Source organism: Neovison vison, chromosome 1 (assembly GCF_020171115.1).
Source record: "Neovison vison isolate M4711 chromosome 1, ASM_NN_V1, whole genome shotgun sequence".
In the NCBI taxonomy this organism is placed as follows: Eukaryota; Metazoa; Chordata; class Mammalia; order Carnivora; family Mustelidae; genus Neogale; species Neogale vison.
The window spans coordinates 40,658,176-40,680,949 of NC_058091.1; the positions used below are offsets into that span (position 1 = coordinate 40,658,176).

At 36.6% G+C, this 22,774-nt stretch overlaps 1 protein-coding gene across 4 annotated transcripts in view; it reads right to left on the reverse strand.

Moving 5' to 3' along the window:
* Positions 1–22,774, reverse strand: part of CASP8AP2 (caspase 8 associated protein 2) — a 32,270-nt gene that overhangs the window by 287 nt on the left and 9,209 nt on the right. For 2 of the 4 annotated variants that reach the window (XM_044245528.1, XM_044245532.1), the window contains exons 3-10: positions 22,190–22,258; positions 18,943–19,043; positions 18,314–18,388; positions 16,916–17,031; positions 9,533–11,748; positions 5,511–8,640; positions 2,781–2,880; positions 2,152–2,204 (exon numbers count right to left, since the gene is read on the reverse strand). In XM_044245528.1, coding sequence (XP_044101463.1) covers positions 2,152–2,204; positions 2,781–2,880; positions 5,511–8,640; positions 9,533–11,748; positions 16,916–17,031; positions 18,314–18,388; positions 18,943–19,043; positions 22,190–22,258 — 5,860 coding nt within the window. Of the gene's footprint in view, positions 1–742; positions 2,205–2,780; positions 2,881–5,510; positions 8,641–9,532; positions 11,749–16,915; positions 17,032–18,313; positions 18,389–18,942; positions 19,044–22,189; positions 22,259–22,774 lie in introns of those variants that run through there. The other 2 variants (XM_044245547.1, XM_044245540.1) reach the window with 2 other exon arrangements.

The following is a 22,774-nucleotide window of genomic DNA, read 5'->3' on the forward strand; positions in this document are numbered from 1 at the left end:
TTTATACATTACTGGTATTGAAAGCAAACTTTATACAAAGTTTTATACACGTAAAAAAAAAAAACCCTTGGCTAGGCAAAGCCATGTATGTGTGTACACACACAAACACACATACACACACACGAAGTATTTTACATCATTATAATTATACATATTTACATATACACTATTTAAATTATTTTACAATTTATCAAAATGAGAGGCAATTAGAAAAGCAAATAAAAATGAATGAAACAAACAATTGTTTAAAATGCTACAAAATTATTTTGAAAAATCTAGAAAAGAAAGCCGTTTCTCTGAAATATCAAAACTAAAGTTTCAATGTCATTTCGTTGTCGCTTTTATCTTAATAACAAGTTCTGTTTAAAAATAAATATCTTGACCAGTAACAAGTGAGCAAATCAGACTGATGACTGGAACAAGCTAAACATGCTGACTTGAGATTGAAGAGTCAGCGAGTAATAGTAAATGTAGACTTTTATCTAGTAATCAAATACGCCATAAAACTGCCCTCTACTTCCCCATTTAAAACATGAGGAATTCTAAGCTTCTGTGTAGTATGCAGTATCAACTAAGACTCCAAGGAGTTCAGCAATTTATCTGTAATGTAAGAAAATGCTGACATTATGATTCTATTTTTCTGATAGGACCCTTTTATAAGGTGTTATTCTTTAAATGAGTTCACTCAGATATCAGCATTAAGAACTAGCTTTTTACAGAATTAATTTGGTAACTTTATTGCTATATTCTGATTTTGACAAGAATTTAATGAGACCATAGTATTTAGGATGGAAAAAAAATAGTTAAGAGACAGCTAGAAATAAAATAACCTACAGTTTTTGCTATCATGCAAGCAAATAAAATTTCAAATATCAAAGCCATTAAGATTTTAGATTTGTATTGGAACTAAGAAGCATAACTTCCAGGAACAAGTTAATTCTTTCATGAATGTATATTATCTCCACAAGAGAATGGAAGTCACATTTTAAGAGAATATTCAGGTAAAATAAAACCTCAGCTGAAGTTCTTAAAGGCAGTGAAAATTTTAAAGCACAGTAAATCTGAAAAAGAATCAGGCCATTTTGGAAAGTTCTTAATAAGCTTTTTCCATTTAAATACTCCATTACTCAATCTTACATTCCAAATTATGTAAATAGGATTTTAACATCACAGTAAACTGCTAAATATCTTCTTAAAATCTCATTAGCAAATAAGTTGCTTAAAGAGGATACTGAAATTAACAGATTATCTCAAGATAGTACTTTACACTGGGTCCAGAAATAGATTTAAAACAAAAATATTCAGGACGCTTCACATTAAGACCTATGTCCAAATACAGTTTCTATTCAGATTTAATTTGAACTGAATTTGAAATTAATTTGAAATTGGGTGTTCTGTAGTCAAATCATTATGATTACAAATAAATTGAAAACTAGCAATAGGTTACATATCTTTATAATTTTCCTTATGTAAAGGTCCAAAACATCTAAGCAATTGTTTCGGGTCTTACAGGAAAAAACCCTTCTGATAATTACTGCCTTAATAAACCTGTACAGGATTGGCTTAAATAAACTGAGGAAACATGTCTGTGAACATTATTAATTTAAATTAACATAGTAAATCATGTCATCTATTCAGATGACAGTGGATTTCATGTTTATGAATGATATATGTTCTATATTCCAAAAGTATTTAGTACTAATTAAAATTTGAAAAATATTAAATTACAAAAACAACAGATTTCATTAATGGTGAAATATGTGCTATTGAAAAATGTTTTATTTTCTTCATCTATAAAAGATTTTTTATTAACCAACAAATGCATTTCCTCTCCACCTTATACTCATCAGCCATCAGAAGGTTGAAAAAAAATGTCCTATGGTAAGTCAATTACACTTAAGAGAGAGTTGAGAGATGCCATGCTGATCTGAACTGCAGCAGGCTTCACTCTGAGCAGGTCCCTGTGGATGAGGTGACCTTAGAATCCTGCATGAGTAATCATCCTCCCACCTGTAACTGAAGCAGGGACTCAACTGGATGTTTCTCACCCACTACTCGTATCTTCAGTGACTAACAGGCCCTTAACTGCACAGTAAGTAACAGTATCAAACATTTACTTTACTAGTCTCCTGTAGCAGAACCATTAACTACCTGCATTTTGACTTTTCAAAGAGCTTCATTAACTGCTGGAATCTTTCTGAGACCTGAAAAATTTTAAAGGAATGTTAATTACAGATATCTCAATAACAGTTTTTTTTATCTGTGATTAATATTTTCATAAAACATCTAGAGAAAGAAAAAATAGCCCTCAATAATAAAGAAATGAAGTAATGTTTGGAAAAATGAAGTGCCTTCATACTAAAGGTGATTACAGGCTTAATTTTTAACATTAAACTTTCTTAAACAAGCAAACATCATTACAAGACAGCTTGAAAATAGGTAAATGGTAAGACAATAGGAAAAAAGATTAGAATCGTTCCAAACTTCTTCCATAATCACCAAGTTTTTATTTTATTTTTTTAAATTTTAATTTCCTTAAGTAATCTCTATGCCCAAAGTGAGGCTCAAACTCACAATCCTGAGATAGAGAGGCACGTGCTCTACTGACTGAGCCAGCCAAGTGCCCCTTACTAAGTTTTTAACAGTTGTACATGAAGAGCCATATTGTTAAAGACGTTAGCTAATAAATATCTACATATTTAAAGCATAACAAAAGTTAAATCTATTTATAGTAGCAACACTTGTTAAAAACTACAAAGATGCAAAAATTGGGTAGTTACCTGATACGGATCTTTATTCAACTTGGCAGCTAAATAAGAAAATGTTTTCAGTGATGGCCCTCTTTTTTGACACTCCAATAAAATTTCCCGGTCATCATTTCTGAAGAGAGAATAATGGTATTTGTTTAGCCTTTGCATATTAGAGCTGAAAAGTAACAAAAACTCCACTGCCTTAATATCTACAATAGAGGTGACATTTTTATTAAAACCCACAGAAAAAAGAAAAAATGTATATACCAAAATATGGACAATGATCTCTGAGAAGTATTATGGATGATGTTTGAGCTCACAGGTATTTCCCAAAATTTTCTAAAACAAAATTATTTTTCTAATGCCAAAATTAAAGATTTTTTCCAAAATTCTCTCTTTAATTGTGGAGTACTTTTAAAACCAGGGCCCAAACATGATCACAGTCTTTTTTTTTTTTTAAAGATTTTATTTATTTATTTGACAGAGAGAGAGATCACAAGTAGGCAGAGACACAGGCAAAGAGGGAGAGAGGAGGAAGCAGGCTCCCTGCTGAGCAGAGAGCCCGATCCGGGGCTCGATCCCAGAACCCTGAGATCATGACCTGAGCCGAAGGCAGAGGCTCAACCCACTGAGCTACCCAGTCTTAATAAGCAGCAGCACCAACAGTAAAATGGAATGCAGATCTTCTCATTCCCAGACCTGTTTTTCCACATGGTCTGAACCAGAGTGTGTTGTTATACTCTCTGAGATCCTATTCTGCCATCTGTAAATTACCTAGAAGGAAGGCATGGAAGACTGTGGTATTAAACAAAACTGGTCACCAGGAAGTTGTTTGCTACAGAACTCCCTCAGACCTTTGAGCACTTCTGGGGCCCGAGGTTAAGAGCAAAAGCAAAGAGGGACGCCTGGATGGCTCAGTTGGTTGAGCAGCTGCCTTCAGCTCAGGTCATGATCCCAGCGTCCTGGCATCGAGTCCCGCATCGGGCTCCTTGCTCAGCAGGAAGCCTGCTTCTCCCTCTGCCTCTGCCTGCCATTCTGTCCGCCTGTGCTCACTCTCTCTCCCTCTCTCTCTCTCTCTGACAAATAAATAAATAAAATCTTAAAAAAAAAAAAAAAAAGAGCAAAAGCAAGGAGACAGTTTCTGGAGATTTGAGCTAAGTTCAGGGTGACAAGGGAGAGAAGACGTGGGGCTCTCAGTAGATTAGGGAGCCAGGCTCTCCACATGTTCCCAACACCAGCTGTTCCCCAACGTGCATGCCCCCAGACTGCACTTTAGAGACTGGTAGTGTTCAGGGGTAGCGAGTGTTTTTGGTTAAAATAAACAAATCTCTCACTTAAAAGATAAAATACAATAAAATTAAGTAGAATAGAATAAAATAAAATAATAAAACCGGTCACCAATTTCAGTATGATTGAGTTTCCCTCATTATGCACACTAGATAAGTCTGGGGAGCAATGAACCTCTAGTCCAATGGTTCACAACTTCAGTTACATTTGTGTCTGAAATGGAGTCTTTAAATCTGCATTTCTTAAAAGTTCACATAGGAATCCAAAGTACAACCTATTAATGAAACTTTTTTCAAACTCCTAGTTTAGGGGAAAATACAAATTACAAAGCCTCACACTTTCTGCCCTGTCTTACACCACCTGTCCTTCTTCCTTTCTAAAATGTGGCTATTGGGGGAGCGCCTGGGTGGCTCAATCAGCAAAGGATCTGCCTCTGGCTCAGGTCATGATCCCAGAGTCCTGGGATCAAGTCCCACAGCAGGCTTCTTGCTCAGCAGGGAGTCTGCTTCTCCCTCTGCCTGCAGCTCCCCTTGCATGTGCCTCCCCCTGCTGACAAATAAATAAAATCTTTAAAATAAATATTTTTAAAAATAAATAAATAAAATAAAAATAAAATTGGTTATGGGCACCTGGGTGCCTCAGTTGGTTAAGCATCTGCCTTCAGCTCAGGTCATGATCCCAGGGTCCTGTGATCGAGCCCTACATCAGACTCCATGCTTAGCATGAGAGCCTGCTTCTCCCTCTTCCTCTGCTGCTCTCCCTGTTTGTGCTCTATCAAATAAATACATAAAATCTTTCTAAAAATAAAAATAAATAAAATGTGGTTATGCTAGGGCACCTGGGTGGTTCAGTGTTTTGAGCATCACACTCAATTTCGGCTCCAGTCAGTCTTGGGGTTGTGGGATGGAGCCCGACATCAGGCTCTGCACTCAGCATGGAGGCTGCTTGTCCCTCTGCCTCTGCTCATCCCCATGCTCACACTCTCTTTCAAATAAAAAAAATAGGTAAAAATCTTAAAAAAATAAAATAAAATGTGGTTATACCAGTTCCTTACAAATCAAAGAATTTTTAGTTAAAAAAGTGATGTCACAAAAACAAAAAAATACCCAGCTGGTGGCTCAGTAAGTTACGTGACCAACTTAGCTCAGGTCTTGATCTCACAGTCGTGAGTCGGAGCCCCACACTGAGCTCCACGCTAAGTATGGAGCCTATTTAAAAAGAAAAAAAAAAAAAAAAAAAAGTGAAAACTTATATCCATGGTGCTAATGCACAAACCTGGTTAAGAGCCTCTGCTCTAGATCATTCCATACTCCAGCTGAACTCTAGAATGCATCTTCTACCAACTTTGGCCATTTCTGAAGTATGTCATTACCTGCCTTATTTTAGGATGGGATGACAAAACTATGATGACACAACAGAACAGATGCCTGGCCTGCCAACATTTCCTAGTGACTTGAGTCTCAAGAGTCTTACCTTGTCCATAAAACTATAATTTCTCCCTTCTTTTTAATAACATTCTTTGCAGAAAGGCTTTTAGGAGATGTGGCAGATGCTGCTGATAGATCCTTAATCCCTGGGCTTGACGATGACGGCTCTTTGCTCACTGCAGGGTCTTTTTTCTTATTGGCTTTCTTTCGGTGAGCTTCACCATTCTCACCAGAATCTTGGGTAATTTTCTTGGTATTTTCCCTACTGCTTAAGTCTGTTTCCTTTCTCTGTTTTTTATTAGAATGGTTTAGATCAGAAAGGTTTTTTCTCTTTTTAGGAGCATTATCCAAAGCTCCAGGCAATACTGAAACATCAGAATTTGATGCCGGCTCTGACTTTAAATCATCTTTTTTAACTTCGTGTGAACTGGGAGGTTCTGAGGTCAAATCAATATAGGTTTCCTCAACAATGCATTCCAAAGGCTTGTCTGCCACTTGCACCTTTTCTTCCTTACAGTTATCTTCATCTACACATATCACCTGACACTCAAAGTGTTCAACAGCTAAGGCAGGACAGTTCCCTTCGTTTTTACTCTCACTTGAAACATCTTGTGTCAAATCAATAAAAGCATCTACGGTATCGGGCTGCATTTCATCTAGTATTTGAGCACTCTGATCCAAACTGCCTTCAGAGCATCCCAACTGATCAATATTTAAAACTGTTACTTCTATGAATTCCCCCAAGTTTTTGGTCTCCGTGACTGAGTCTTTCGTGAGGTCTATATAGGTGTTTGGAAGATGATCCTCGACAGAATGTGAAATTTCCTCCATTGGAGGCAATTCTTCAATGCTTTCAGGTACTTTTGGTTCCCACACTTGGTGCAACTTAAAGCATTCATCAGTCACTTCATTACTATGGCCCACTTTACCTGAAGCATCTTTAAGAAATTCATATATATCGGGAACCTGTGTTTCTATCATACAGTCCTGTTCTTCATGGGCTGATTTATTGCTATCAACATTGTTGTCGGAATTTAGTTCCTCCGCAGATTTAAAAACTCCATTCTGACATGAAACATAGTCTTTCTCTGCTGCTTTATCAGCGTCCTTTTCCACTCCAGGCAAAGATGCCAATGACTCATCAGCCACCGCATTCTGTTTAAGACTAGGGGAGGTAGATGGTGCTGCCCGCCGTATTTTCACAATGAAATGATCATTGGACTTTTCCATGATGACAGCATGCATGGGTAGGTTGGGGTGGTACTGAAAGCCTGGAGCAACAGACCGACTTGTCCATGATGAAGAACAACTTGATTTGCTGCTTGAATTATCAGACTCCAGAGCTAAATGAATATCTTGTTCAGATGCATCCTCTTCCTCAAGTAAGGCATCCTCACTAAAATGGGCACTAATAACTTCTTCAGGAGTTGAACTGGATAAAACTTCAGGCTTTAGGAAACTGAGATGACCGTCTGACTTCAGAGGTGATGGCACTGTTAAAGAGACCGCTAGATCTTCCAGAAGTATGGAGGAAATGCAGGGTTTGCTCTTTTCTGAACTACACACATTATCTTTACTCAAAGCTATATTAGTGGACACGTCAAACATGCAACTTTCATCCAACACATCAGGATGAACTGGCAACGAAAGCCCTGAAGACAGAGAAGGGCCTTTCTCGGATGATAATAATGACCAATTATCATCACTAATCATTTTAGGACATGGAGAAACCACCCCTGAAACTAGCTCATCGGTTGTACAAGCTGGTATAGATTCACACTTAAGACTCTCCAGCAGCTGTTTTTCTGGGGTCTTTAGCTCCCACTCACTTTTTTCATTACAATTAACGCTGTTATCTAAAAGGTCAGAACCCTGTAACAAACTTTTAAATATTTCACCCATCTGGGCATCACTCACTAAATTAAAAGTAAGGCTAGAGGCTTGCTGTTCAGTGAGAATCTCAAAACTGCGCTCTGGCTTCAAAGCTGCATGCTGGGATGTCTGCGTGTCTTCAATGGTGTTGCCCTCAGTTCTTCCTGGCTTTGGGGTGCCGGGACGGTTTGGTTCCAAGGAGTGTTCTTCAGATTGAGAGTTCTTAATATTATCGAGGGAAGTGTTACAACTTTTTTTAATGTCACGCTTTGCTGTGTTAATGTTGAAATTATTTGGGTCTTGATGTTTTTCCTCAGACTTTTTACATCCTGGTAAAGACTTACAATTAGCAGAACCTTCTGATTTGGGGGATTTCTCTTTCAGCATTTCCTTGCTGGAGCAGTCCACATTTCCCTTCTGACCATTTGAATACTGGGCTTTCTCTTTATTTAGCTTCTCACGTTTTCCTTCATCACTGTCACTGCCAAAGTTTATGGAATCACAAAACTTTACTAAGATTTTCTTAAGCTTTGCGAACAAATAATCCAGCTGTTCATCTACAAATTTCCAGAGTTTTTTTTTCATATCTGGTAGCTGCTGTTCAAATAAGCGGTCCACAATGCCATTCTTCTTAACTTGCTTAAGCTTGGATTCTATAACATCACAGAGATTATTCTGTAAAGTAGCCATGGACTTTGAGATTTTGGATAAGTCAAGGTGTTTAATTAGTGATGTAAAACTCAAAGTTGCTGATTCAATAATTCTATGGAATTGCATCAATGAAAATTTTACCTTAAATTTCATATAATTTTTCCTTACATGTTTCCTTATCATTCGTAACATGTGCATAATCTCCCGTACAGAAGAGGGTGCAGCAATAATCGGAACTATTTTTTCCAGGCTGGAAGTACTCATTGTCTTGTCTTTCTTCTCTGTTTTTGAAGATCTGCTAGATTCACTTCGTCTTTTATTCCATTTGCTTTTGGTCTGATGGATTTTTATAGAAGATGTTTTTCTAGTCTCTTTACCCAAATGCAGAGTACTTTTCCTACTTCCTGGGCTAGTTTTTGTGTTCTGCACTTCAGCAGAAGTTCTAGGTATGACACTTTTTTCAAAACTTTTTTGTGGCTTAGATTTTTCATTGTCACTTATAATTTCTCCTTCTTCTAATTCATCTAAAGATGAGTTCTTATGAGAGTCTGTATCTGTAAATTTGTCAGACTTGCAAATTGGCTTTTGATTCTCCTTATTGAGATCAGACTTGCTCTTGGAGGTAGACTGAGCTGAATTTGGTGGAAATATATCTGTGGAAGAGAAATATATATTACAGTCACATGACTACAGTCTTAAGTCATTTGAGATTTCCATACTAAATATAATAAAAACTTATAAACTACAGCAATTCATTTTTTTTATAAGTAGGCTTCATACTTAGTGTGGAACCCAGGATGGGGCTTGAACTCATAACCCTGAGATCAAGACCTGAGCTGAGATCAAGAGTCAGATGCTTAATTGACTGAGCCACACAGGCACCCCCAATTCATTATTTTAATAGCTTTTTTATAGTAGAATGTTAATGCCTAATAATTAATCATGTCATATGTCTTTACTGGTCTTAATTCGTGCTCAGTGATGATATAGTGTGGTCATCAGACTAACCATCAACCAACTCTTTGGGTATCTTTGGGTATCTTCATGTTAGCAGGACCACCTACTCGATACCATTTGATGATGGCTTTTGAACAAAACTCTGAAAGCAAGCAGAGTATTTGAAACAATCTGCCCTAATACTCTTTTTTGTAAAAAGAACAAAATTTAGATAAAAGGCTCAATGTACATTTCAAATCAATGACAGGGGTCTAAATAATATTTTAGTTATGTTACAAAAAAAAAAAAAGAGCACTGGGACAGCTGGGTGGCTCAGTCATCCTTAAATGTCTGCCTTCAGCTCAAGTCATGATCCCGGGGTTCTGGGATCCAGTCCTGGGATCCAGTCCAGCATCAGGCTCCTTGCTCAGAGAGAAGCCTGCTTCTCCGTCTTCCTCTGGCTACTGCTGCCCCTACTTGTGCTCAGTCTCTCTCTCTGTCAAATAAATAAAATCTTAAAAAAAGAAAAGAAAGAAAAGACACAAATTCTTCTTGCTTATGTACTTTGCATTCTCACATAAAGTTATAGAGCATAATATAAACTATTACCTTTATGACTGTTATTACATAATGGAACTTGAGATGGGCTTTCCAATCTAAGAACTTTTGCTACAGGTCTCACTGGACTATTCAGAGGACTGATGGCTTCTGGAATAGGCCTCAGGTGATTAAGGTCAATGCTTAGAACTGAATTCTCATCATCATTATATACTGAGTTTGTTTCACCGATTTCCATTTTGTTGTCCATTAATTCAGTCTGCTGAAGTGAAGATTCTAGTGTCCCTTTAGGTGAGGAAGGCTCCAAACGACAAGACTTACTTTCAACCAGTGGTGTATCTACAAGAGAAGGCTCAAATTTGCAGTTACCATCTTCTGAAAGGGCTATTGGCAAAATGCCAGTTTCTTCAACTGAAGGCTGCAAAATGCTGTCACTGGATTCAGCTACCTCTATTGAAAAAGCCTCTTTCATTTCCATACCTCCAGAAACACAAGAATTCACATCATCATTTTTTTTGGTATCCAATTCCAAGCCAAAGTTTTGAGAAACATTTGTTTGTAATATGTCCACTACTATAGGAACTGCTGCCTTGTTATCATTAATGGTTTGTTCCTTTTCTGCTGGTGATGGAAACATGGATTCTGTTTGTTTCATTTCCACGGGTGCTGAGAAAGAAGTCTCTGTATGACAAATGGGCACATCACAATCCACAGTATTCTCATCAGATTTAACCAACAAACTGTTTTCTTCTTCTATTTTCCTTTCTGGATTACTGGTCCTGACTTCAGATACAGCTGAAAGAGCATCCTTTGGTTCTGACAACTTGGATTCCGTTTCCTCTGTGGTATGTTCATTGACAGAGGAAACACATGTCACTGTTGTCGCATGCACCAAGCACTCCAAATCACATATGCCACTGGATTTGGGGATACTGGTTATATTATGGTGGTTATCCTGAGAAACAGGCTGCTTTTTAGCAGGAGAAAGAGTTAAGTTCAATTTTTCCATAAAACTCAATTTTAAGTCTTTATTTTTTGTTTCATTTGGACCAATGTCAGCTTTAATTACAAGCTCTTTATTATCTGTTCCTTGAGAAACATCAGTGTTAGAGACTTCACCTTTATCACTTTTTGGCTCATTCTGTCTCTTTAAATCAGTAGTGGTTTTCTTAATTTCTTTGTTAGTCTTCTGCAAATGTTCTGTAGGTGTTCTTTTTTCACTTCTTATATGCCTACTTTCTTCTTTGCTTTCTCGTTCTCTTTTCCTCTTATCTTCAGTTCTATGCCGTTCTGCTTTTAAAGGTGTATTTTCCCACTGGTGCACAGCATCAACTTCCTTGGAGTCAATGTGTTTATGAATTCTACTGGATGAAAGAAAGGATGGACATCTTCCTTCTTGAAAACTATGATTACTTACACCTCTATCTCTTTTACAATCTTCCCTTCCTCTTCTCTCTTCTAGATGGTATTTACTTGAATTATGAGAAGATTTTATTTCACTCTTGGAATGAGGAAGTGATGCTCGTTCAGATCTTCTCCAGTGATCCTGGTCTTTTACTACAGATTTAGATTTTTGATCAGCTTTTCTTTCTTCTTTGTCTTGTGATTTAAGTTCTTTTCTATTTGTATTTTGTGATCTTTCACTTTGTCTTTCTAGTTTTTTGTCACTTTGAGAGTCCATTCGAGTGTATGACCTTTCTCTAAAGGTCTCTTTCTCCCAAGAAGAGCTAATTCGTTCATTTTTATAATCCAAATCTGTGTTACTTTTGAACTTTGAATTTTTGCTTTCAGCCTTTGGTTCACCTTTACCGTATTTCTCAGGACGTCCTTGTAGCCTTTGACTAGTCTCTATGTTCCTCGGTTCACCATCACCACAACTAGTATTTAAGTCTTTCCATATTCTATCAGTTCCTCTGCTATATTGGCTATGTCTAATATCTTTTCTCCCTCTTCTATTATCTTCACTTGAAATACCCTCACCAACCTGATAATGGGAACGTGACCAAATGCCATTGGTGCAGTGTTTTTCAACAGATGGAGGCAAATACAAAGTGCTCTTTTTTTCACAATATAATTTTCCTTCCTTTTCGGGATTTGGCAGTGAAGTGCTATGATGTCCATCTTTAGAAACATCACTTTTCACTCTGAGATCAGTCTTTGAACAATCATCCAAATGGGGAGATCTGGATTTAAGATCTTTTGTTTTAACTATATCTGCTATCCTTGCAGTTTTGTGATTATTTCGAAAATGTGAGAACTCGGACAATCTATTAAGAAATAGAAATTGACAACAAAAACCAAAGTTAATTTCTTGTCAATAATCCAGATTTTAATTACATGCAAAACACTTTAAAAGTCAGGCCCCACATACTGGCAAATTTAATTTTATTTCATATAAAGACGTGAGTGATGCTTACCAGTTTCCAACTAAATGGGCCCATTTTTAAAATAAGGAAACTCCCTTTTAGTTGTTTTGCTCAAACTCTGAAGGACCTCTCCATTCTATCCCAGCACTTAATCAATGTCTTCCAGACTTCCCTCACCACAGCAGACCACTCCCAAACTAACCACAGATTCATTTCTTTTAGAACAAGTGACATTATTTTCTTGTCCTCACTCACTCTAGAGCAACTCAAACAGAAGGAAAAGTAAAACAATGCCAGACAACACAGATAATCATAGAGTTCAATGGAGCTCTCTACCCCAGTTTTCTTTCACACACAATTCCACAGTAAACCAAAGCATCAATACCCATCTTAAAGTGGCACATACTACGCAAAAATAAAGAGAATTCTCTCTTAGGGGAATGGCATGTACTTATTGTTTAACAACAATAACAACAAAAGCCTAAGTCTTAAGATTTTATAGTAGTGTTCCAGAAAACTGGCAGTTCTCCTAATAATAAAATGTAAATAGATCATTTTGGTTCCTTGTAATACTTTAAGTCATCTTCCTAAACTTCTATAACTTCCCTGAATCTCCATAAATGTATTCCTAATCAGTACTAAATGTATACAGAACACCAAAGCTTAAAAGACTAAGGAAAAAAAAAAAAAAAGACTCAGGAATAAGGGGAGATTTTTATAAAACAAAAGAGGACATGGGTGACATACAACCTTAAACAGTATGTACATTTTATATGGATTTTGTTATGGGCTAAATTGTGCCGCCACCTCCCCCCCGCCAAATTCTTATGCTGAAGTCCTAACTTTCAGTATCTCAGTGCACCTTTATTTGAGGACAGGGTCTTTATAAAGGCAGTCAAGTTAAAGAGAGGCCACTAGGGTGGACCTAATCCACTATAACTAATATTCCTATAGAAAAGGGAAATTTGGGGACGCCTGGGTGGCTCAGTTGGTTAAGTGGCTGCCTTCGACTCAGGTCATGATCCCAGCGTCCTGGGATCGAGTCCCACATCAGGCTCCTTGCTCGGCGGGGGGCCTGCTTCTCCCTCTGCCTCTGCCTGCCATTCTGTCTGCCTGTGCTTGCTCTCTCTCCCTCTCTCTTCGACAAATAAATAAATAAAATCTTAAAAAAAAAAAGAAGGAAAGAAAAGGGAAATTTGGACACAGAGCTATGTGGAAAATAAAAGCAACAGAAGAGACACAAGAAGAAAGAAACCATTTACAAGCCAAAGAAAGAGGCCTGGAACAGATCCTTCTACACAAAGCCCCCAAAAGGAATCAATCCTGCTAACACCTTGATCTTGGATTTCTAGCTTCCAGGACTATGAAACAATAAATTTAAACAACAATATTTATTAAGCTACCCAGTTTGTAGTCATTTGTTAAAGCAGCCTTAGGAAACTAATAAATATCTTAGCTCAAAAAACAATTAGAAGATACCTTCCACTTGGGAAAAATGAACATAAAAAACACTAACCATAAAAGAAAAACATCTGACAAACTAAACATCACTAAAATTAAAAACTTCTGGGCAACCCTCTTGGGTCCCCTCCCTCCTCAAGAGCTTTGTATTATCACTTTATTACCACTCAATAAACCTTGCTTTGCTGCCCACCAAAAAAAAATAAAATAAAATAAAAATTAATTAAATTAAAAACTTCTATTCCTCATAAGACACAATAAAGAGTGATAGACAAATCACAGAATGGCAGATGTTCACAATAAATTTATCCAACAAACAACTCATATTTGACAAAGGACATATGTGTTATATATGTCATACTTATTAAACCTATAAACTATTAAACTATAAGCTCCTAAAAGATAGTTCTAGCCCACAGAGCTCATAATACGTATTTAGTATAGCTCCTTACTAGATAAAAGTTTTATTTTAAGAGGTACCTAGGTAGCTCAGTCAGAAGTGCAACTCTTGATCTCATGGGCATGAGTTTGAGCCCCAGGCTGGGTATACAGATTACTTAAATAAATAAGCTTTTTAAAGAAAAGTTTTCTTAAAAAAAAAAAAAAAAAAAAAAAAGGGACGCCTGGGTGGCTCAGTTGGTTAAGCAGCTGCCTTCGGCTCAGGTCATGATCCCAGCGTCCTGGGATCGAGTCCCACATCGGGCTCCTTGCTCGGCGGGGAGCCTGCTTCTCCCTCTGCCTCTGCCTGCCATTCTGTCTGCCTGTGCTCGCTCTCTCTCCCTCTCTCTCTGATAAATAAATAAAATCTTAAAAAAAAAATTTTTTTTTAAATAAAGAAAGAAAAGTTTTCTTTTAAAATAAACCTTCACATAATATAATTTCCAGAATGCATACTCTTAAACTTTCACTTTATGTTATTTTTAATTTTTCTATTAAACATAACGTTTCAACCAAATGATAAACACTCACCATTAGAATACCAAATATAGGTCACAATTATAAAGTGAAAATATTTGGCAGAATATTTATTAGATAATATATAACCACATCAATCAATCTAATGACATAACTTTCATTTATTCACCCAGTTTCTCTTTCCACCCTGTTCAAACATGACACCCCACCCATAAAAGATCCAAAAATGTATAAAATTTCCCCAATATTTCAGGAAGCAATCTTACACCAGCTGCACTGATGGGATTTAGGTTAGTAAACACACAGCCATCTTCATTTTCAAGAGGCCTGAAGTCCTTTATGATGCCATACAGTCCACACATAAGATTATTTTCTCTCGCTCGTCAATCATTTATTGACTGTCTGCCATGTGCTAGGCTCTGAGCCAGGCTCTTGATAAAATGGTGAAGATACACAGACATAGTCCCTGCTCCACGAAGCTTACAGATCAGCAAAAAGACAGATACTAAAAGAAAGTTCTAGCCCACAGGGCTTTTAAGAGAGATAACTTGGAGATAAGAAGATAGAGGGACACCTGGGTGGCTCCGCAGGTTAAAGCCTCTGCTTTTTTTTTTTTTTTTTTAAAGAAACTTTATTTTTTTTTTTTTTTTAAAGATTTTATTTATTTATTTGAGAGAGACAGTGAGAGAGAGCATGAGCGAGGAGAAGGTCAGAGAGCGAAGCAGACTCCCCATGGAGCTGGGAGCCTGATGTGGGACTCGATCCCGGGACTCCAGGATCATGCCCTGAGCCGAAGGCAGTCGTCCAACCAACTGCGCCACCCAGGCGTCCCTAAAGCCTCTGCTTTAAGCTCAGGTCATGATCCCAGAATCCTGGGAGCGAGCCCCACTTTTGGGGGGGGGGTGTCTCTGCTCAGCAGGGAGCCTGCTTCCCTTCCCCTCTCTCTGCCTGCCTCTCTGCCTACTTGTGATCTCTGTCAATAAATAAATAAAATCTTTAAAAAAGAAGAAGAAGAAGAAGAAGAAGAAGAAACTAAACAAGTAATTCTATTACTGATTTTAAAAACTCCAAGAATACATGAAGCCACAAAAGAGAAATCTGACCTCTTCAGGGATAACAGACTAATAATACCCCTGCAAAAATGAGTTGACTTTTAGCAGGTGGAGAGGAGACTTCCAGGCAGTGGAAACGGTCTATGCAAAAGCAGAGCTCACAGTACATCCAAGGAATCAAAAGAATGCCAGAGACATACCAGAGCTGTGACACCTAGGACAAAGGTAAATGCTGAAGGCAAGGCCTGAAAAATAGTTTAGGACCATATTGTGAAGAGCGAGGTAATTCCATGATAGTGAAGTGTCCAGACTTGTGATTTTAAAAAGTATCCTATCTGGGGGCACCTGGGTAGCTTAGTAGGTTAAGCACCCGACTCTTAATTTCGGCTCCGGTCATCATGTCAGGGTTGTGAGGCTAGGCCCCATGTCAGGCTCCGCACTAGGCAGGGAGCCTACTTAAGATTCTCTTCCTTCCTCTTCCTCCACCCTTCCCCTTCCATCCTCTCTCCCTCTCTAAAAAAAACAAAACAAAACAAAACAAAATAATAAAATTAATCATAAAAAATTAAAAAACAGTGTCCTATCTGCAGCTTTAATACTGATAAAAGACAAACCAAAGGCCCAAAAGAGCAAGAACGGATGCAGAGATACCAGCACAAAGACTACTGCCTGATAAGAGTTGACAGGTAGCAATGATGGTAGATATGATGAGAAATAATAATTAGAGAGATTATAAAGACATAAAAATCAGCAGGACATGGTAATGAATTTAGATGTGAGAGGTGATTAGAGAGGTAAGTGTCAATGACTTCTAGGCACGGTGACTATGTGGCCCAGTTTGCCAAGCAATCTCACTGCAGTTATAAATAGCACTCACTTCTACTCTCAGAAGGGTCCTGGTGTGGGAAATAAATTGTCATTCTACCTCTAGATCTCTGGCCTGCACCAGCTGAATAAATGATGGGGAATCCACTGAGGTGGGAAACATGGAAGAGGTTTAATCATAAATTCCATTTTGGATGAGGTAATTCTGAAAATTCTGTATAGATGTGAAGTAGTTATCTGCATATAAATGGAACGGACCTTGTATGAGTGAGATTACCTTATATAAAAATACTGATGGAGAAAGGGAAAAACACAGGTTTGAGCTTTGCAGAATTCCAACCTCATGAAGTATGAGAGAATAAACCCCAAGTTAGGAAGAAAACTAAGAATCATGAAAGTCAAAGCAAGAGAGTCAACTATGTCAATGTGAGGGCAAATTAAAATCAGAAGTCAAAACTGTTTGATGGACTTAATGGCAGTCACCGTTAGCCAAAATGACAGCTGTTTTGGTGTACCAATGGAAGCAGAAATCAGTGTGAAAAGGAGTCAAAGGTGAGTAGAAACAGAAAATGAAGACAGCAAGTTTAGATAACTGCTCTGGAGATCTGGCTGTGCAAAGAAAGGAGAGAGGTAAGAAGTTCCCTGGAGAATACTGACCAACCAAAATTTTAAAGAGAGAGGAAACATTGGTCACTTAGAGTAAAACCTTAAATACTTAATGCATGATTTTCCTATCTTTCCACTCAAAAGTTTAACATAGTCCACATATCAACACCCAAGTGATTTATACACAGATTCACACCCTTCAATTGTACCTTTGGTGAAGATTATTTATTTCTTCATCTTTGCGATTTATTTCCACTCTAGCGGTTTTGATAAGTGCTGAAATATTCTTCTTAAGAGATTGGTTTTCATTTTTTAAGCTGAAATTCTAAACACCATAAAATACATTTAAAGTACATACAGAAATAAAGTATATGTCTACAGGATTATTAAACTTATATAATACAGCTGATGATTACTGAATGTGCTAACAATATGCCAGGCATCACACTTTTTATCTTATGTAATTCTCAAAAAAGTCCAATGAGAAGCACTATTATGCTCATTATACAGCAAAGATTCAAAGATGAATGGCACCAGAGCAAGGCCAGTCCAAATGAAACTACTTAAAACAGGGTTCAGAATGAAAAGGCAATAAAAAGTTCAATAAAGGGATGTCTGGGGGGCTCAGACGGTTGGGCATCTGCTTTTGGCTCAGGTCATGATCCCAGAGTCCTGGGATCAAGTCCCACAATAGGCTCCCTGCTCAGAGGGGAGCCTGCTTCTTCCTCTGCCTGCTGCTCCCCCTGCCTGCTCATGCTGTCTATCTCTGACTCACTCTGGCAAATAAGTAAATAGAATCTTTAAAAAAAAAAAAAAAAAAAGTTCAATAAAAAGACAAGAAGAAAGTTCTGCCTGGGTCATTATCTTGAAAATTGAAAATAAAAATGATAGAATTTTATTATATTTAACAACTGTTAAGTTTAACTTAAGTTAACTTGTAACAGTTTAACTGTTTAAGTTGAACTTGTTTAACTTAAGTTTAACTTGTAACAATGTACCAAACCCAGGATGAACAAAGAATGAATTTATTAGTACTAACTGGTTCTTTGGGGATAAGGGAAACAAAGAGAAATTACTTTACAAAAAAAAAAAAAAAACAAATAAATAAAAACCAGAACAAGACATAACATTCCTGTATGCTGTATCATGTTCACAAAAAAAGTCACTCTTGCAAAAATTGTGAAGGCATCACCATTTTCTCCCAACGGCCATTCTAAAGTTTGCTCCTCAAACCAATCTCTTTCAAACCACCTGATAACATCTCTATTAATTTTCCATTATTTAACTGTTAACTAGTCTAACAGACCTTTACGTAAATATCATTTAACACATCAATCCGTTTTCTTATATTAGTTTCCTTGACACAGGAAATAATGCTTGTTTTGCCAGATTTGCTGTTTCATTTAACACTAAAAAAAAGAGTTTCCTCATAAACTGCCAACACTTTAGCATCTTAATTTCTAACAAAATCAATTTAACACATTTTGACTTAAAATTAAAAAAAAAAAAAAAAAAAAAGGCCCTAGGGCCTCAGTAAAGTTTCTCTCTCATTGACTGGAGCAGTGAAAACAAAAACAAAAAGGCAAAAATATTCACTATAATCCTACCTGTGTCTGTATTTCCTTAAACTTTTTCATCAGTTCTTTCATTTGCAGCTGACATTTACCATATTCTACTTGCAACTGTAAGACAGAAAAAGATTAACTTAAGCATCATTCTAAATTATTTTCTTAGGTTAAGTGACATTTCAGAATATTTTAAAATTTAGAAAATCAACCCACTATGAAGGATAGACAAGGTCTATTCTACTAACAGATATTTAGTAAAATTACTAGTTCTAAAAATTGTCCCAACCAAAAACTTATTTTGTTCAGTTTCACATTCAATCCAGACCTTAAAATTCAAGGGAGAAAGAAATTTGTCTGAATTAAGTCTTGGGACATTTTAAAACTTAGAACAAATCATGAAAAGATAAAATGTTTTATTATACTGATTGCCTGTTGAGGTTTTATATATTCCGACACTTAAATTTAATCAACCAAAATTATAACTAAATTTAGACAAGCATTCAGAAAAGATTGTTTTAAAAAGCAGATCTGAAGGCAGAGACTGACTTAAATATTCTTTTAGACTAAGAGCTACATCTTAAACACAGAATGTTTAATAGTAAGCTGATGCCTGAACTTCAGAAGCTACAAAAGGTAAAAAAACTGTCCTTAATTCTGGTAAACCATACATCATTATATGTTGCCTCCTTTGCAGTTCCTTCTTCAGTCAGGATTTCTTCATATAAATCCAAACAATTTCGGGATAGCACACATGATTTGGATGCAATGTCTAAAACAAACAAACAAAAAGCTCTTAAATTAAAATATGTACTTTCTGATTCAATCCTATCAAAATTGCAATGTCATTTTTCCACATACGTGGAAACAACAGTCCTAAAATTCATATGAAACCATAAAAGACAGCAAATACACAAAGCTATCTTGAAAAAGAAGACCAAAGCTGGAGGCATTATATCTACTGATTTCAAACTCAAAGTAATCAAAACTGTATGCTACTGGCATAAAAACAGACACACAGATCAGGGAAAACAGAACAGAGAGTCCAGAAACATATATGTATCATCAGTTAATTTATGACAGAGAAGTCAACAATATACAATGGGGAATGGATAAGCTCTTTCAATAAATGGTGTTGGAAAACTGGACCCCAACTTACTTCACACACAAAAATCAACTCAAAATGGATTAAAGACTTAAATGTGAGACCCAAAACTAAAAACTCTCAGGAAAATAAATATAAGGGTAAGTTTTTAGACATCAGTCTTGGCAAAGATTTTCTGGATCTGACATTAAAGGCAAGGGAAATAAAAGCAAAAACAAACAAGCAGGACTACATCAAACTAAAAAGCTTTAGCACAGGAGAACCTGAGTGGCTCAGTGAATTCAGTTTTCAACTCCTGATTTTGGGTCAGGTCATGCTATCAGGGTCATGAGATCAAGCCCCACCTTAGGTTCCACGATAACTATAGAGCCTGCTTAAGATTCTCTCTCTCCCTTTCCCAAGCTCATGCTCTCACTCTCTCCCCCCAAATTAATTGATTAATTAATAAAAATAAGCTTCAGCACAGCAAAGGAAACCATCAACAAAATGAAAAAGCAACTCAAAGAATGGGAGAAAATACTTGCAAAGTATATATCTGACAGGGGGTTAATATCCAAAGCATATAAAGAGCTCATACCACTCAGCAGCAAAAAAAAAAGAGACAGAGAGAGAAAGAGAAAAGAAAAAAGAATCTGATGGAAACATGGGCAGAAAAACTGAAGAGACATTTTTCCAAAGACATAAAAATGGCCAACAGGAACATGAAAAGGTGCTCCACATGACTAATTACAGGAAAATCCAAATCAAAAAACCACAATGAGATATTGCCTTACACCTGTTAAAATGTCTATCATCAAAAAGACAAGAGATAAAAATATACATATAGCATAGGGAATATAGTCAATAATAATGTAAAACTTTGTATAGTGACAAATGGTAACTACACTTACCATGATGACCACTGCTTAAGGTACAGAACTGTCAAATCACTATGCTGTATACTTGAAACTATTATAATGCTGTATGTCAAGTATACTTCAATAAAATAAATGAATAAATAAAAAGCACTTGCCGCAATTAGCAAGTAAACGTTTAGTAAAGGTTGCTGCTGGTTGTATCAGAAACCTCCCCTTAAAAAAACAACAACAGGGATGCCTGGGTGGCTCAGTTGGTTAAGCAGCTGCCTTCGGCCCAGGTCATGATCCCAGCGTCCTGGGATCGAGTCCCAGATCGGGCTCCTTGCTCAGCAGGGAGCCTGCTTCTCCCTCTGCCTCTGCCTGCCTCTCTGTCTGCCTGTGCTCACTCTCTCTCCCTCTCTCTCTGACACATAAATAAATAAAATCTAAAACAACAACAACAACAACAACAACCATGAGACAACAAGTGTTGGCAAAACCGTGGAGGAAATGGAACCCTTGTGCATGGTTGGCAGGAATATAAACTGGTGCAGTACTGGAAAACACCGTGGAGATTCCTCAAAGACTTCTTAGAACTATGATCTGATTCAGCAATCCCACCTCTGGATATTTATCCAAAGGACATAAAAAAAGGATCTCAAAGAGCCTGCACACCCATGTTCACTACGGCATTATTCACAATAGCCAAGATATAGAAAGAACCTAAGTGTTCACTAACAGATAGTTAAAGGTGATGTGGTATGTTAAAAAAAAAAGAAAGAAAGAAAGAAAGAAAGAAAGAAAGAAAAAAAAATATGTATATTTACACACACACACACACACACAATGAGGTATTATTCAGCCATGAGAAGGAAGGATATCCAGCCATTTTCAACTACATGGATGGACCTTGAGGACATTATACTAAATGAAACAAGACAGAGAAAGACAAATACAGTACGATATCATCTTATATGTGAAATCTAAAAATGCCAAATACATAGAAACAGAGACTGGAATGATGGTCATCAGGGACTGAGGTCGGGGGTCGGGGAAGAAGAGATGTTGATCAAAGAGTATAAACTCCCAGCTCTAAGATGAGTAAGTTCAGGGGATCTAAAATACAGCATAATGATTATAGTTAATCACACTGTATTACATACTTAAAAGTTCCCAAGAGAATACATCTTAAATGTTCTTGCCATAAAAAAGAGATGATAATTATGTATCAGGATTGATGTAGGTGTTAGCTTAGGCTAAAGGGGTAATCATTCTGTAACACATATGTGTATCAAAGCAATACTTACATACCTTAAACTTATACAACATTAAATGTCAACTATATCCCAGTAAATTGGGAAAAAAAGAAAATATATGTGCTAAGTTTTTTGAGGTTGTGTCTATTTCAACTCAAAGGGCTATACATTTCTCCACCCCCTGCATGTCATCCAAATTGATACTGATTAGAAAACCAATTTACCTAAAGCACTTGTGTCAACAAATCAGTACCGTATCTGCTCAAAGATATCTTATTATTGCTTTGAGATAATTCTGATTATGGAAAAGGTTTCTAATTTGGATAGGTCATTAGTTTCTCTGCATATCATACTCTTACAGAAACACTTGAAAACATTTATAGCAACTACCCGTTTCAAAAATTCTAATGTCATGTAAGCCGTGACAGTATGAGTAGTAATATATGTATACACAACAACAACAGTCTGCATTTTAATGGTACAAAATATATTTGCTCAAGGTCCAGTTAAATCTGAGACCTAGATGATAACAACCTGAGTGCTAATCTGTTTTACTGATCAAATTTTAGTCAAGAAAATATTTACCTAAGTAAAATTATTCCAAAGAATGGTCAAATTATTCAGGAACTATGCATTACTCTGAGAACTGTAACAAAATAAATATTTCTAATAGAAATATAAAATGTAAAAAAGAATCTATTTTATTTTAGAATTTACATACCAGAAACAGCACTGTCCAATCCAGCATATATGTCCAAAGAACCTTCATCATTATTTTTAAGAGGAGAAGCTGCAAGAAAATCAAAGACTTGTTAAAAATGATTTTATGCACTTAGTTAAGTTTTTCTACTCCTACTCTGGGGAGCCAGGAAAAGGAGACTTTATCAGTCATATACCACAAAAGAGAATTGTTTTTAAGTTTTTATATATCCTTATAAACAGAAAGATCTCAATACACAGATTTATGACTCAGCGTCTTTTAGGCTTAAAAACTCACTTTCAAAAAGAAACTTTTGACAAGGTTCCAATTCCAATTACAGCACAGTAGTTAGTTCTATCAGACCAATCCTCCTGCTGAGAACAACTATAAACTCCAAGCAAACTGTTAAAAGCTATCTATAGTCAAATGCTCTACCACTAAACTATTATTGTGGTGATCATTTCCCATTACATACAAATACTGAATCATTATGTCATACACCTAATACAATTAACGCAAAGTTGTATGTATAATTATACCTCAAATTGGAAAAAGGGGGGGGAGTAATCTAAAAAACAAAAAAGCAACCCAAAGCAGGCAAAAATT